This window comes from Podarcis cretensis (genome assembly GCF_951804945.1).
Source record: "Podarcis cretensis genome assembly, chromosome: 4".
Taxonomy (NCBI): domain Eukaryota; kingdom Metazoa; phylum Chordata; class Lepidosauria; order Squamata; family Lacertidae; genus Podarcis; species Podarcis cretensis.
Window position 1 is genome coordinate 6,275,165 of NC_137173.1, and position 16,063 is coordinate 6,291,227.

Genomic DNA, 16,063 nt, shown 5'->3' on the forward strand with positions numbered 1-16,063 from the left:
TTTATCTACTTGCACTGGCATGCTTTCAAACTGCTAGGTTGGTAAGTCCCCCCGTGTGAGATTTTTTTCTCTCTGGTATTGGGAGAATCTTATGAATGCAAAGCCCCACTAGATCAGGCCAGATACCTCAAAAGGAAACCCACAAGAAGATCACAAGACCACTCTCTTCTCCATCAGCTTCCAGCAACTGTTATTCAGAAGTGTTACTGCCTCCTTCCATGGAAGAAGCATCTAGCCATCCTGGCAATATTAGTAGCCAAAGATAGACTTATCCTGCTCTCTAGTTCTTCTAGGGCAAAGCCCGCAAATGGATCAGTCCTGGATCTTTGCCAGACACCTTGAACTGCAGGCTTCAATCAGGATAAACAACAGCAGCTTTGAGAGACCAATAGTTTCACCCAGGAGAAGGCATTTAAAAATATAAGAGGCTGCTGGATCAGGCCAGTTGCCCTGTCTAGTTCAACCAGGTGTCTATGAGAACTGCCCACAAGCAAACTGTAACCTTCAGAAATCCAGGTTTCATGTAAACACATCCCGCCCCCTTAAAACCCAAAGACGAGTTCCAAAAGTTTAGACCAATTTGTGGATCCCTTAATAAGAACATGTTTTACAGATGTATAAAGTTGTGGTGTATGTAATGGAAGATAGGTTTTCATAATGTGTTTTGGAGGAATGGGGTCTCAGGGGAAATTTAAAGAACACAATTAAAAAATAATAACCCCAATTACATGTGTAAAACAAATATCAACATTTTAATAAGACATCCTTCAAAGACAAAAACGGGGAGGCTGATATACAGGGTGGGGAGGGGCTGCCCCGATATGCAGAAGATGTGCATATCTGAAATATGTTCTGAGGCTGGACTCTGACTCAAAAGCTCAAATAAAGGAATTTTCCCGGTGTGTCTGGAGGCTGGCCTTCCCTTTGAAGCCTGCTGCTAGAGAAGGGAGCACAGGCATCCTTGAATCCATTATCAAGTCTTCTGTTGCCATGGTGACCACAGGCATTGCAGAGAAATCTGGATCATCTGGGCAGGAAGGCTGTGGCAATGGAGCTGTTTGCGTGTCTCTGGGTCCTGGAGGGGCACCCCACCCCTGAAGCAATGGATGCCCATCTTCCCCAGAAACACAAGTAGTGGGTCCGGACCCTCATAAATCCCGCTTTTGGATAAACACAAAAATGATGGACACAAAGCAGGGGTGACAGATGACGGAATTTTATCCTGCGCAGGGCTTGGCGTAATTGCTCTTCATTCCTTTCGCTCTTTTCAGATCTGTAAAGAGGTTTCACTGATTTTCAGACGGGTGCAGCTTTCATCTGTAAATTAAATTACATTTAGTCAGATGCCATTGTTTTGCTGTTTATCAATACGAGCCGCCTTATCGTAAAATTGCACAAGGGAAAAATAATAAATGCGTTTAGCTCTGGGACGAGTGAAACCCTAAAGAAAAGTGTGTCTCACGAGCAGAAGGGGACTGAACTCCTAAACCTGCTTTCCTGAGAAGAAGCCTCAATGGACCGGTGGGACCTCCTCTTGTGTAAACCCTTAATTGCACAATGCAAACCTGTGTGCTTACTGGGGACTAAATTGGATGATACATTTGCTCTGCATCCGTGCCCATAGGTGCAAGGTTTTTTTTAAAACAAACAAACACAAATTGCCAACCCAGGGGCCTGATCTGAATTGGGAACTGTTGTAAACAAAAACAAAAACAAAAAAAATCTGCCCTTTCCCCCTTATGGGGTATCCAAGAGCCCATATAGAGTCTTTACGTAGGTTCCCTATTGGTAGGAGAAAATAACAGAGGCCAACCAGAGAATATTGAGAAGCAAAGCAGCTAGTAAACCTGATCTTTATTGATCTGTTGCAACTGGGTCCTCACTCACTACAAGCTGCAGGGAGGAGGAACCCAGAACAATGGCGCGCAAGGCCTTATATAGACATTTTAAATTCCCAGCCCTGGAGCTCAAGACCACCCCTCCATACATCATACATACATCACAGAAGGGGTGGTCTACAGCAGAAATCTGAGTGGTTTGTTTACCTCCTATCTGCCAGGTTACCTGTTTAATGGTCACTTGATTGAATTGCCTGGGGAGCCTGGCCAGTCTTTTGTAATGATAAATACTTCGTTCCTGAGCCAGGTCACAGCCTCACACCCTATTCATATCTTAGATGTGCCCTTAAGACACGATTTGTGAAGGAAAAAGAGAATGGGGAGGTTTCCCACTTTGACCTTGCAGAGAAATAGTTGAGGTCAATTTGCTCAGGACTTTTTTCCATGGCATTTTCAGACATGTGGTTTATATATTTATGTACGTGTTTGCTTGGTACATTTATGAACATTTATTACATACCTCAGGGACACAGGTGGCGCTGTGGGTTAAACCACAGAGCCCAGGACTTGCCGATCAGAAGGTTGGTGGTTTAAATCCCCGCGACGGGGTGAGCTCCTGTTGCTCGGTCCCAGCTCCTGCCAACCTAGCAGTTCGAAAGCACGTCAAAGTGCAAGTAGATAAATAGGTACTGCTCCGGCGGGAAGGTAAACGGCGTTTCCGTGCGCTGCTCTGGTTTGCCAGAAGCGGCTTAGTCATGCTGGCCACATAACCCGGAAGCTGTACGCCGGCTCCCTCGGCCAATAAAGTGAGATGAGCGCCGCAACTCCAGAGTCGGTCACGACTGGACCTAATGGTCAGGGTTCCTTTTACCTTTAAGACCTGAAAATTCTTATCACAGAACCTAGTGCAAAGGGCTGGGGGCTTTAAGCCTCTGTCTCTATCCAGACCAGGGGCTTCCGAATGCCACTTGCTGGGAATCTCAAATGGGCATCCCATTGGGGCATCTGGTTGGTCCCTGAGATGAGACCAGGATGCTGAACTATATGGACCTCATATGGACCTATATGGATTCAGCAAGACTCTTGCATTCTTAGGTTCTTACATTGCATCAGCCTTTCAGGGTCATGCAAGGTGACCTTGGTGGCTCTCCAGAAGACCAGCTGCACACACAGATCAATCTCCTTTTTCCAGGATGCCTTTCGTCTGATCATTACTTATTTAACACCAATACTGTCCTGCTTTATCTGGACGTCTCAGATTACGAGGCACTGATACTCTGGGGGCTGGATGTTTCGCTTTGTCCCTGAAGCGGGTGTGTGTGTGTGTTCATTCCCAACCTCTGGCAAACCTTAAACTTGGGTTTTTTTAAAATGAAAGCATCTTCAATGCTGGCTCACTGCAGGAAGAGCAACAAAGAAGCATAGCTGTCAACTGTCCCTTATTTGGCGGGAAAGTCCCTTATCCCAGTGCCGTGTCCCACTGCTGTCCCTTATTTTTTTTTTAATAGATTTTTATTAAAATTTTAAAGGTTACATGAATAATAAAAAAAAACAACAGAAAAACACCCAATTAAACCAAAAAAGAAAGCAAAACAATACATAAAAATGAGTCACATCAAAGAAAAAAGATAAAAAAAAGAAAACAGACAAAAAAAAATGCATACAATCAAAAAAAGAACAAATCAAACCTTTGCATAACTTTCTTTCTTTAGCTTATTTCCTTGACCTCCCCACACCTCCCCTCTTTGTATTCTGGTTCAGTTAGATATTTCAGCAAATCCTTCATCTTTGTTTTTATCCTAATAATTTATCTTAATATACTGTAATTTAACATTCTCTTCTTTCACCAATTAATCATCCATTTTTACTTTGTTTAATCTTATTTCTCATTAAAACTAATATATTTGAACTTAATCTCTTAAGACATTTCCCCTAGGGTCATAAAAAATTCATTCCACGATTTTTCCATCTCTCATTAAAAAATTTTTTAAATCTCCATATATGCACTTTAAATTCCCAATTTTCTTCCACCGTCTCCCCTCCCTGGTCTCGGCCCCTGCCGTCAGTTCCATCAACCTCCCAGTGTCCATCAACCTGGAGATCTTATATCCGAGGCTCTTAACTCTTCTTCACTTCCCTTCTGCCGATCTTCTTGATAATCTTTGGTTCTAAAAAGCAGATCTCGGGGGAGCTCCAACCCAACGATGCTTATATTCCTTCTTGACAGGTCTGCCAGATTTCCATAGTTAAAGCTAGGGCCCATAAAGTATTCCGAATCTTGTTTCACAATTCTTCCAAGTCCAAAGGCCCCCAAAGCTCCAGTCTCCTCCTGGCTCAAATTCATATTCCAAAAGTCATTTGATCCCTGCATACGGGGATCTCTCCACCTTTCCTTTTCCAGATCAGGCCAGGCACCCATCTTCAAAAACTGGCTTCTCCTAATTACAGTCATATAAGGCCTCAAGTTGTAATCCTCCATTTGCCTCTTTAGGGTTAAGGCTCCCCCTTGTTTTGCTTTATACTCAACAACAGCAACTTTCTCCTTCTCTAATTCATCAATTTGTTCAGTTAAGAAAGATTCCTGTGCCGGGTTCTTGTCGACTTCTATGCTGATGCCCACTTTTGTTCCCAAAATATCAATATTAGTAGCCATGACATCTATCTGTTTATGCAGCTTTCCCAACAGATAGATTGTCCTATTCAGTACAGACGCTACTTCTTCCTTTGCCGACATTCTTAAGATGTTCAAGGTCAGAACTAGTTTCTCACAGTCTTTATCTTAAGGCCAATTTCCCAGCTGCACTCTTGTAACAATGTCCCAAAACTCCCTCTAGAGGAAGACGGTCTCCATTTGTATCAATCCTTTCCAGCACAATTCCAAAAGTAAATTAGTAACAGTTTCCAGTTACCTTTTCTTCTTTTTAAGTGCAGAAGTGGACAATAGAAACAATGTCTTTCTTTTAAAGCTAACTGTCAAATTTGTCCTGTTTACCGTCGATGGACTTTTTGCAAACCGTTCTCAGGTTCAGAGACGTGATGCTTCGATTTTTAATTTTTCACCTTCTCCTGCAAGTTCATTTGGTCAAAATTAATAGTTTCAATCAGTGGAGTTTTAATCCTTTACGTAAGACTTTCCAAAACCTTAGTTAACAACTACTTTGCTTCAGTCTATTTACAGAAAGGGAAGGTGGACTTCCTGTTTGAACCTTCCCCATTCGGTGCCAAATTAAATTATTTAAAAGCTCAATTTCCTGTTCTACTCACGGGTTGTTGTTTAAAATCCAATTGTCCACAGGAAAAAAGTCAGGGCTCTCCGACAGCAGCAATGCGGCTTCGCTCCGTGAAATAAGCGGTCGATTCAAAGCACCGCGTCTCTCACCCCATGTCGCTCCGGATTCCCGATACCGGGTCTCCCCGCGAGGGGGGGGGGGGCGCAGAAGGTGCCAGCCAAATCCCAGGTTCACAGACTTCTTCCGTCTGTGATTTCTAAGGGTCTCCGCCTCCACTGCTGTCCCTTATTGATGATGTCCCTTAAATTTCCCGGGTTTCAAAGGAAGCAGCTCCTCTCCCTCCCTCCCTGCCGGCCAGGGAGGAGGGAGGCTCCAACTGTGTTGCTTGGCTGCATTGCTCACCCAATAAGGAGTCCAAGAATGACTGGGGGGTGGAGCTTGCATGCCTTGTGCCGATCAAATCGTCCGTGTTGCCTGGGGACTCGCCTTTGCTCAGCGCTTCCCAGAGGAGAGGTGACGGTGGTTTCCCTTGCTGCATCCCCTTTGCCGGGTTGCAGCGCTGTGGGAACCACTGCTTGAGGCTTTGTTTGGCTGCTGGCTGGGCTTTTTGCCTTTGGCTCGGAGGGGCTCAGAAGCTGAACATACCTGTGCCCAGAAAATCCCTTATTTTGGCTGCTGGTCCCTTATTTTCAAATCTGTAAGTTGACAGCTATGCAAAGAAGTGAAGCGGTGAGAATGTACAGGATGAGTAGTAAGATATGTTGGAAATGCAAAGATAAAGATGGAGACTTTTATCACATGTGGTGGACATGTGAGAAAAGGAAACAGTTTTGGGAACTGATTTATAACGAATTGAAAAAGATATTTAAATACAGTGGTGCCTCGCAAGACGAAATTAATTCGGTCCGCGAGTCTCTTCGTCTTGCGGTTTTTTCGTCTTGCGAAGCACCCCTATTAGCGGTTTAGCAGATTAGCGCTATTAGCGGCTTAGCGGCTATTAGCGGCTTAGCGGCTAAGCGGCTATTAGCGGTTTAGCGGCTTAGAAAAAGGGGGGAGGAAAGGGAAAAAACTCACAAGACTTGCAAGACGTTTTCGTCTTGCAAAACAAGCCCATAGGGAAATTTGGCTTGTGAAGCGCCTTGAAAAATGGAAAACCCTTTCATCTAGCGAGTTTTTCGTCTTGCGAGGCATTTGTCTTGCGGGGCACCACTGTACACTTTCCCGAAAAAGCCGGAAGCTTTCTTGCTAGGCTTGATGGAGAGGAATTAGAAAAAGCAGATCAAAGGTTATTTATGTATGCTATGACTGCTGCCAGAATTTTGTTAGCCCCAAAATGGAAAGTACCGGAATTACCAACAATAGAGGGGTGACAGACGAAGATGGTTGATTATGCGGAACTAGCAAAACTGACCTGTAGAACCCGAATTCAGGAGGAAACAAAATTCCAAAAAGATTGGAGTAAATTTATGGGGTACATAAATAATAATTGTAGAAATTTGAAGACCCTGGCAGGACTGAAATAAATCTTACGATGTAGATAGGATTGGATACAATAAGAAACTGCGGAAAAGTAACTGACATAAGAAAACCTGTTGAAGGGAGGGAAGGAAGTCAATGCTCAGCAGAGTGTGGGGAAAGAATGAGGGTAAATGACTGTTGAATTTTACTGTATTTTGTTTGTTTGTATTAAATGAAACACCAATAAAAAGCATTTTTAAAAAAATAAAGTGAAGTGGCTTGGTCCTGAGCTGAGTTTCTCGTCTGACCTGGGGTCACAGCAGCTGAGCGTTTTTGTCCCATTCAACCCAAAGGTTAAGAATGTAAGAAGAGGCCAGCTGGATCCAGCCAATGGCCAATCTAGTTGTTATTATTATTATTATTATTATTATTATTATTATTAATACCCCGCCCATTTGGCTGAGTTTCCCCAGCCACCCTGGGCAGCTTCCAATCGAGTGTTAAAAATAATATAGCATTAAATATTAAAAACTTCCCTAATCAGGGCTGCCTTCAGATGTCTTTTAAAGATAAGATAGCTGCTTATTTCCTTCACATCTGGTGGGAGGGCGTTCCGCAGGGTGGGTGCCACTACTGAGAAGGCCCTCTGCCTGGTTCCCTGTACTTGGCTTCTCACAGTGAGGGAACTGCGCTGGACCGCAGTGTACTGGCTGGATGATGGGGGTGGAGACACTCCTTCAGGTCTACTGGGCCGAGGCCATTTAGGGCTTTAAAGGTCAGCACCAGCACTTTGAATTGTGCTCGGAAACGTACTGGGACCCAATGTAGTTCTTTCAAGACCGGTGTTATGTGGTCCTGGCAGCCGCTCCCAGTCACCCGTCTAGCTGCCGCATTCTGGATTAGTTGCAGTTTCCGGGTCACCTTCAAAGGGAGCTCCACATAGAGTGCATTGCAGTAGTCCAAGCGAGAAATAACTAGAGCATGCACCACTCTGGCAAGACAGTCCACAGGCAGGGAGGGTCTCACCTGCGTACCAGGATAAGATGGAGATAGCAGCCAGGTTTTAGCAACATGCAACAAGGATTCGTGAATGTTAAAATACAGTACAACTTAAGTGTTAGATGCAGGTTTTTGATGAGTGATTTTATTGAGCTGAACCCTCCTGGAATCTTGTATATATGCCAATAATGGTTTGAAAATTTGAAATGGATTTGCCTCCTGAGTTGCACAGTATAACTACGCACAGTGTGAAGGAGTCCTTCTTTTTATCTGCTCTGAATCTTCCAGACTTCCACTTTGTTGGATGCCCATGATGTCCACGCCAGGCAGGCAGCTCTGCCGCAGAATCATAGTCCCTAACCTCCAGCGGGCACCGGGTTGGGGAAACCCGTTTTGTAGCAAAAGCTTTGCTATGGAGATGGTGGGCCGATGCTTTGGAATTCTGCAGGGTCCCTCTGATTGGCTGCCGGTGATGTCATCCCCCATTCAGGTTGACTCTGCTGTTCCTTGATCACAATGGTAAAAATCTCTCCCCGGTTTCGTTGAATGCGAAGTCAGATGCGGCCCTAGCAGAATTTGCAAAGGTTTTGCTGGCTCTCCGTCCTACCACTTTATTATCATCAATGCAACAGAGTCATCGCCCTTCTCCTGACGACATGTTTCCTTCCCTTGGTCCCATGTTTGGGTCCCAAAAGCTGCTTCCAGTCACGGTATACCTTCCTGGGTCCACACTTTCAACCTGAATGGAACATTTTCTTTTACTTTTTATTTTGCTGCATATTTGTAGGATGACCTTGGAAACAAGGAGCGCTAAGTGCCCTGCCTAGATTACTGCTCAGGAACACAAGGGTCATCTAGTCCAACCCCGTCCCTGCAATGCGGGAATCTTTTGCCCAATGTGCAGCTTGAACCCATGACCAATGAGATGAAGAGTTTCGTGCCCTACTGGCTGAGCTGGAATTGTGGATTAGTTCCTTGTCAGGATCCAAGCCACAAACTTCTCACTGGAGCAGTGTGGGAACAGAGATGATAGATAGATAGATAGATAGATAGATAGATAGATAGATAGATCTGTAACATTACAATTCGTGGACATTCGATGAAGCTGAACATTGGAAGATTCAGGAAAGACAAAAGTAAGCATTTCTTCATGCAGCACACATAATGCCAGAATAGCTCAGCTGGTTACCAACACGGTGCTGAGAACGCCAAGGTTGCAGGTTCGATCTCCGTATGGGACAGCTGCATATTCCTGCATAGCAGCGGGTTGGACTAGATGACCCTCGGGTCCCTTCCAACTCTACAATTCTATGATTCTATGATGGAATATTGGGCTGGCTGGGCTGGTGAGCTCCAGGATCTGGGGGGATTCCCATACATGAAACCCCTTCTTTATATCACGGCTGGATAAAAAGTCCACTAAACCAGGGTGGCTAAGCAGTTTGTTGGACTGCAACTCTCATCATCCCTAGCCAGCACGTCCAGTGGTCAAAGTTGATGGGAACTGGAGTCCAGCAATATCTGAAGTGCCACAGGTTAACCGTCAAATTGAGGCATCTAATCATAGCCTGCATTTTTATTAAGGCTTGATCAGGGCCTGTATTTTAAAATGAGCTTAAAGATTTTCAAATGTTCATGCCAGGCAGAAGACCAGCTGCCTAAGAACCTTGGCAAGATGTTTATTCTCCTGGACAAGGGGCCCCCCTGATTTATAGCAGAAAACAATTCTCAAAGTCAAAGGGAATTACAGGCTGACAGCCAAGGTTACACTGACCCTACATATTACAGAAGATATAAGAAGGCTGAGAAAACATAATTAAGAGTTGATAAATAGTAAAATAAAACCATGTGCCTCCCATTAAACTTGAGCCATATTTTCCTAAGGTTGAAAGGTCAAGAGCAGTGAAAAAGGCAACTGGCTTGGCTGGAGAAGAGGTTTTCTTTCTATCTTATTTTGAGGCTGGAAACTGTTCCTTCCTTTTTTACTTTGAAAAGGTTTATTCTTCTAAAAAGCTATCTATGTTATGTATTAAATATATTGGCTTAAATGTAATTATGCAAAGGAATTAGAAGCTAAGAAATGTTAAATCCTTATGCTAGATTCTTATTTCATATAGTTGGAAGAGATCACAGGGGCCATCAGCCATCAGCCCAGCCCCCCTGCCAAGCAGGAAACATCATTAGAGCACACATATGGTTGTCAGGCCTTTGTTTAAAAGACCTTCAAGAGAAGGAGATCTTTCAATGATGATGTGAACTCAAGATCTTTGACATCTGTTTAAGATAAAAATTTAAGATTAAACCATTTGTTTCGGAGGGCAATAGGGCGAGGTGAGCTGGTAATTAAGGTTCCTTGTTGAGACACATGTAAGATATATTACTACTTATTTGTCATTTATAGATAGAAGAATATATATCTTTTTGTTTCCCATAAAAGGACAAGAGGAAATGGGTGTATCTTTTGTGATTGGTTCTAGCAAACAGCCAATAGGAATTTCAACCAGGCTGATTGGACAGAGGCAGCCACAGGAGGAGCAAGGGGGCTGGATTAAGGAAATATAAGTGCTGGCCAGAATGGCAGGAGGCCAGGCCAGAGCTTGGTAACCATATACCACTGTGCCTCATATTTATTTGTCTGACAAATAAATTATTATTTTAATTTCTCTATTGCTGCGTTGAATATTTCATTCCAGCTAAGCGTTAACCACAAGCAGGGTGTTACAAAATTGCATTTCTTGGTACAAATAGTATTGATATGATGTGCAGATATCTTTCCTATTCTACTTAATTCAAGAGGGTTCTGGAAGCTTCTCTATGTGAAAGAAACAAGCAGAAGGTTCATCATGATGTTTGGGTTATTCCTTCCGAGAAGCTGAGTACAGCGGGCTTAAACTGGTTCTGTTATCTTTTTCTGTCAAGGTCATGCTGGCTATAAAAGTAAGGCCAGAAGGAGACTGGGTTTCACTTTCTCTTTCTATCTCTCTTTCTTTCTTTCTGGTGTGGTGTTCTGTACACAGTATGCTTAGCCTTAAGGTTTAGTATTATTGCAAGTTATTAAGTCTGCTGGAACTGGATTTCTTATGGACAATGCCAATCCTGAATGTAGTGGATCTGTGACCTTTATGCTCATTTGCCTTCAGTAGCAGTAAAGCTCTGCTGGATGAAATACAATTGCCTCTGATCAATTTTTTTTTTTTAGAATCCTGCCACGTGTTTAAGTTTTTACTCTGCTAACTATACGTTGGAATCTGCTCTGGATCAATATTGAGTAGAATTCAATGACAGAAACATGGGTCAGAAGTGCCAGACCTGTTAGCCTTTCAATGCATAATCCATCCTTGAGAGCAGTGACAGACTTTGAAACTACAGTGGTACCTCGGGTTAAGTACTTAATTCATTCCGGAGGTCCGTACTTAACCTGAAACTGTTCTTAACCTGAAGACCACTTTAGCTAATGGGGCCTCCTGCTGCCGCCGGGCCGCCGGAGCCCGATTTCTGTTCTTATCCTGAAGCAAATTTCTTAACCTGAAGCACTCTTTCTGGGTTAGCGGAGTCTGTAACCTGAAGCGTCCGTAACCCAAGGTACCACTGTACTCAGTATAAGAACATAAGACGAGCCCTGCTGGATCCGGCCAATGGTCCGTCTAGACCAGCATCCTCTTCTCATAGTGGCCGACCAGATGTCTCTGGGAAACCCAAAAGAGAAACCCACACAAGAGCAACTTTCCCCTCCTGAGGTTTCCAACATTGGTGTACAGAAGCATTGCTCTGGAAGCAGAGCGGAGCTCGGAAATTCAGCCTTCTCCTCCGTGAATTTGTCTAACCCTCTTCCAAAGCCATCCAGGTTAGTGGCCATCCCTGCTTCCTATGACAGAGTTCCATAGTTTAACACAGGGGTCAGCAAACCTTTTCAGCAGGTGGCTGGTCCACTGTCCCTCAGAGTTTGGGGGGGGGGCTGGACTATATTTTTTTTTTGGGGGGGGAATGAACGAATTCCTATGCCCCACAAATAACCCAGGTAAAGGTAAAAGGACCCCTGACCATTAGGTCCAGTCGTGGACGACTCTGGGGTTGCGGCGCTCATCTCGCTTTACTGGCAGAGGGAGCTGGCGTACAGCTTCCAGGTCATGTGGCCAGCGTGACTAAGCCGCTTCTGGCGAACCAGAGCAGCGCATGGAAATGCTGTTTACCTTCCCACCGGAGCGGTACCTATTTATCTACTTGCACTTTGACGTGCTTTTGAACTGCTAAGTTGGCAGGAGCAGGGACCGAGCAACGGGAGCTCACCCCATCACGGGGATTTATTTTTTTTTAAAATAATTTTTATTAACTGGCCAATCACATAAAATTAAATCACATCATATAAATTCCGAATTACAAAGCCAAATTTTTAAATTTTGTTGGGGGAACCCATACTTCAAGATCTAAAGGGGAATTCAGATCATCTTCTTATTACTGCGTTAATGTCCAAATCAGTCCCAATCAGTCCAAACAAAGTTCATAATTCTATCCAGTCTTATCTTGGTGTTGCCACATCATATCTTGTTCGTATAGTTTCTCTTTTTCCTTTACGATCTCTTCTGTTAGTCTCCTTAAGCCGATAGCAAGTGTAATAATCCTGTGTGGATTTCCCGTTCCTCCACTAAGTCCAGATGGTTTCCATATATCTCCTTCGTAGATAACATCACTTTATCCATCGTAAATTTTGGCATTTGTCGCTCTTAAGTCCCACCGAGGAGTTGATTCACGATATGTAAACAACTCTATTTCTCTCTTTCTCCTCCCAGACCCAAGAGCTCCCACAATGCCTCACAAAATGGCGAACGGCATTTTTTCCTGACAGCGTCACTCCAAAATCCCCGTCACGGGGATTTGAACCGCCAACCTACTGATCGGCAAGTCTTAGGCTCTGTGGTTTAACCCACAGCGCCACCCACATCCTTTAAATAACCCAGAGATGCATTTTAAATAAAAGCACACATTCTACTCATGTAAAAACACCAGGCAGGCCCCACGAATAACCCAGAGAAGCATTTTAAATAAAAGGGCACATTCTACTCATGTAAAAACACGCTGATTCCCGGACCGTCCGCGGGCCGGATTTAGAAGGCAATTGGCCCGGATCTGGCCCCCGGGCCTTAGTTTGCCTACCCGTGGTTTAACAAGTACAGTCGTGCTTTCTTTTATCTGCCCTGAAATCTTCCGGCCATGAGTTGTAGCGTGATGAGAGAGGGAGGAATACCTTTTCTCTATCCCCTTTCTCCAATCCATCCCTAATTTTATAAACTCACCTGAACTCAACGTTGAGAAAAGCTTCGTGAGCCCAGGGACCACATCGCCGGGTCACCTTGGTCCACCCTTTATTACCTGTGTGTTTTCATAGCAACTCTGCTCTGCGGTTTCCCTGGTGACCCCATCCATCTCCAGTGTAAACCCTCCACCCAGTGAATCACCCCCCCTCCCCAGCACTAGTTGCCCTTGTTGCGATGTAGGGCTGAGTTTTGCCTCTTGAGCTGCTTGCCTGGAGTCAACCGAAGATCAAATCTACTCTCAGCTGGGCAGTAAGTGCTACAGATCTGTGGTCCTTTTTTTCTGGAGGAATAAGCTGTTTGCATCATCTCAGTTCGTTAGGAAAGGTGAAGTCACACAGTGCATCTACAACACAGATAAATTAAGACCCTCTCCTTCCTTGGAGGTTTCTAAGCAGAGATCGGACGGCCATCTGTCATGGATGCTTGAGCTGAGATTCCTGCATTACAAGGAGGTTGGAATGGGGTTCCATTGCAACTCTATGATTCTATGATTCTAAATCATGACGGAATCATTATTTTACCCTCTTGATTCCCAGCAGCAGCAGCTCGTCAGCACATTACAGATGCAGGAAGCTGTCAATTTCATAGAAACTTCTCATAATATACTCATTTTTGTATGCGATTTTTGCCAAAATTTTTGCCATTGTAAGAAATACAATGCATTTTGTTTGTCGTTTTCATGAGTTTATGTGTTTTTAGGCACACTCTCACCTAATATACACATTGTCGTGCCCAAATTTTGTTTGAAGAGCTGCATCGCAAGAATAGATTGGGAAAAAGGAGAATTTCAACAGGTTTCAGTTGGTGAATAGTTTCAGGAAGAGCAAATTGGGCTGGTCATATTAAAATGCAAACGAAACCAGTTTTCCCCTTCATCCTTTGCATACATAACTAGGACTGTGATTTTTTATATATATTTGAGAAGCTCCTGCCCATATATGTTTGCTTAAGCTATAATAATGGGGTCCCTGAATGGCATAACAACATCAGAAGAGTCTGTCTGGATCAGGCCAGTGACCCATTTAGTCCTTCATCCTGTCCTCTCATTGGTCTCTTTCGGGGAACCTGCAAGCAGGATCTGAGCACAACAGCAATTCTCTCCCTTCCTGTGGTTTCCAGAAGCTGGGATTCAGAATCACTGCTGCTTCCAGCTGTAGAGGCAGAGCATAGCTATTGCGGCTAGCAGCCATTGGTAACCTTATCCTTCATGAATTTCTCCAGTCCTCTTTTAAAGCCATCACTGCTTCCAGTGGCGGTGAGTTCCATAGTTGAATTATGCACTTTGTCAACCCTAATAAGGAGGGCCGCCAAATGAAAAGCTCCAACAGGACAGCCTAGCTGCTTTGGTGGCGCTGCGCTCTAAACCACTGAGCCTCTTGCGCTTGCCGATCGGAAGGTCGGCGGTTTGAATCCCCGCGACGCAGTAAGCTCCCGTCACTCTGTCCCAGCTCTACCTCTCTTTCAAATCAGAACCAGTGAAGGCAGTGAAGGTCCTCTGTGAGTGTCTTGAGGCGGTTGGAGGATGGATGGCAGCTAACAGATTGAGGTTGAATCCTGACAAGACAGAAGTACTGTTTTTTGGGGATAGGAGGCGGGCAGTTGTGGAGGATCCCCTGTTTCTGAATGAAGTAACTGTGCCCCTGAAGGACCAGGTGCGCAGCCTGGGAGTCATTTTGGACTCATAGCTGTCCATGGAGGCACAGGTCAAATCTGTGTCCAGGGCAGCTGTTTATCAGCTCCATCTGGTACGCAGGATGAGACCCTACCTGCTCGCAGACTGTCTCACCAGAGTGGTGCATGCTCTAGTTATCTTCCGCTGGGACTACTGCAATGTGCTCTGCATGGGGCTACCTTTGAAGGTGACCCAGAAACTACAACTAATCTAGAATGTGGCAGCTAGACTGGTGACTGGGGGCGGCCCCCGAGACCACATAACACCAGTCTTGAAAGACCTACATTGGCTTCCAGTACATTTCTGAGCACAATTCAAAGTGTTGGTGCTGACCTTAAAAGCCGTAAACGGCCTCGGTCCAGTATACCTGAAGGAACGTCTCCACCCCCATCATTCTGCCCGGACACTGAGGTCCAGCTCCAAGGGCCTTCTGGCGGTTCCCTCCCTGCAAGAAGTGAGGTTACAGGGAACCATGGCAAAGGGCCTTCTCGGTGGTGGCACCCGCCCTGTGGAACACCATCCCACCAGATGTCAAAGAGAAGAACAACTACCAGACTTTTAGAAGGCATCTGAAGGCAGCCCTCTTTAGGGAAGCTTTTAATGTTTAACAGACCACTGTATTTTAATACTTTGTTGGAAGCCGCCCAGAGTTGCTGGGGAAACCCAGCCAGATGGGCGGGGTATAAATAATAAATTCTATTCTGTTCTATTCTATTCCTTTCCCTTTACCTTTACCTTACCTTTTGTTTCTGTAAACAAAACCCAAGGTGTCCCTTCTTCCTGTCTGTTGCAGAATGGATTTGAGCAGCTACCTGGGAGACTATGAAGATGACATCTTCCGAGGGTCTTCCCCCCTGGGGTGGGAAGATTCTGAAATTTTTCTGGGTAGCCAGAGCGGGACAGATCTGAGCCAAGGGGACTTGCAGGATGACACAACCGAGTCTATCACGGATGAAAGCGGGCCACTGCTTCGATGTCTCAAGAAAATCTACCGGAAGGGAAAGAAAGAAAAGACGAGGCGACGAAAAACCATGACTTCAGGTAAAGCGAGGTCTCTGCGCCTCAGATTGCGTTGCAATTGTGGATGCAAGGAAAAACAAATACATATGAAAGGATAATTCCTAGATGCCAAGTTCCAGGTTTGGGGCTAGTGCTCTTTGGTGAAGGAATTCCAGCAGAGATTTATAATATGCAGCAAAGTGAAATAATAATAATAATAATAATAATAATAATAATAATAATAATAATTTATACCCTGCCCTCCCCAGCCAAGGCCGGGCTCAGAGCGGCTTACAAGCAATAATAAAAACAAGTTAAATGATTACAACTTAAAAACAAAATTAAAAATACAACATTAAAATATTGAAACATTAAAATATTAAAATGTAGCCTCATCACAGGAGGAGAAGAAAAAGAAAAAAGAAAGAGAGGGAGGGAATCAAATTGGCTCCAAGCCAAAGGCCAGGCGGAACAACTCTGTCTTACAGGCCCTGCGGAAAGAAATCAGATCCTGCAGGGCCCTGGTCTCATGAGGCAGAGCGTTCCACCAGACCG

The 16,063-nt window shown here is 44.5% G+C and overlaps 1 protein-coding gene and 1 long non-coding RNA gene across 4 annotated transcripts in view; one reads left to right on the plus strand and one right to left on the minus strand.

Annotated features, from left to right (window-relative positions):
- Window positions 1-16,063, plus strand: part of LOC307214660 (maestro heat-like repeat-containing protein family member 7) — a 73,010-nt gene that overhangs the window by 2,640 nt on the left and 54,307 nt on the right. For 2 of the 3 annotated variants that reach the window (XM_079973467.1, XM_079973469.1), the window contains exons 1-2: window positions 12,955-13,086; window positions 15,303-15,550. In XM_079973467.1, the coding sequence (XP_079829593.1) occupies window positions 15,304-15,550 (247 nt within the window). In that variant the 5' untranslated portion in view covers window positions 12,955-13,086; window position 15,303. Of the gene's footprint in view, window positions 1-12,954; window positions 13,087-15,302; window positions 15,551-16,063 lie in introns of those variants that run through there. The other variant, XM_079973468.1, reaches the window with a different exon arrangement.
- Window positions 734-12,912, minus strand: LOC307215180. The gene is made up of 2 exons (XR_013838353.1): window positions 12,817-12,912; window positions 734-1,317 (listed from the first exon to the last, which is right to left on the minus strand). It is a non-coding gene; the product is annotated as an uncharacterized lncRNA (long non-coding RNA).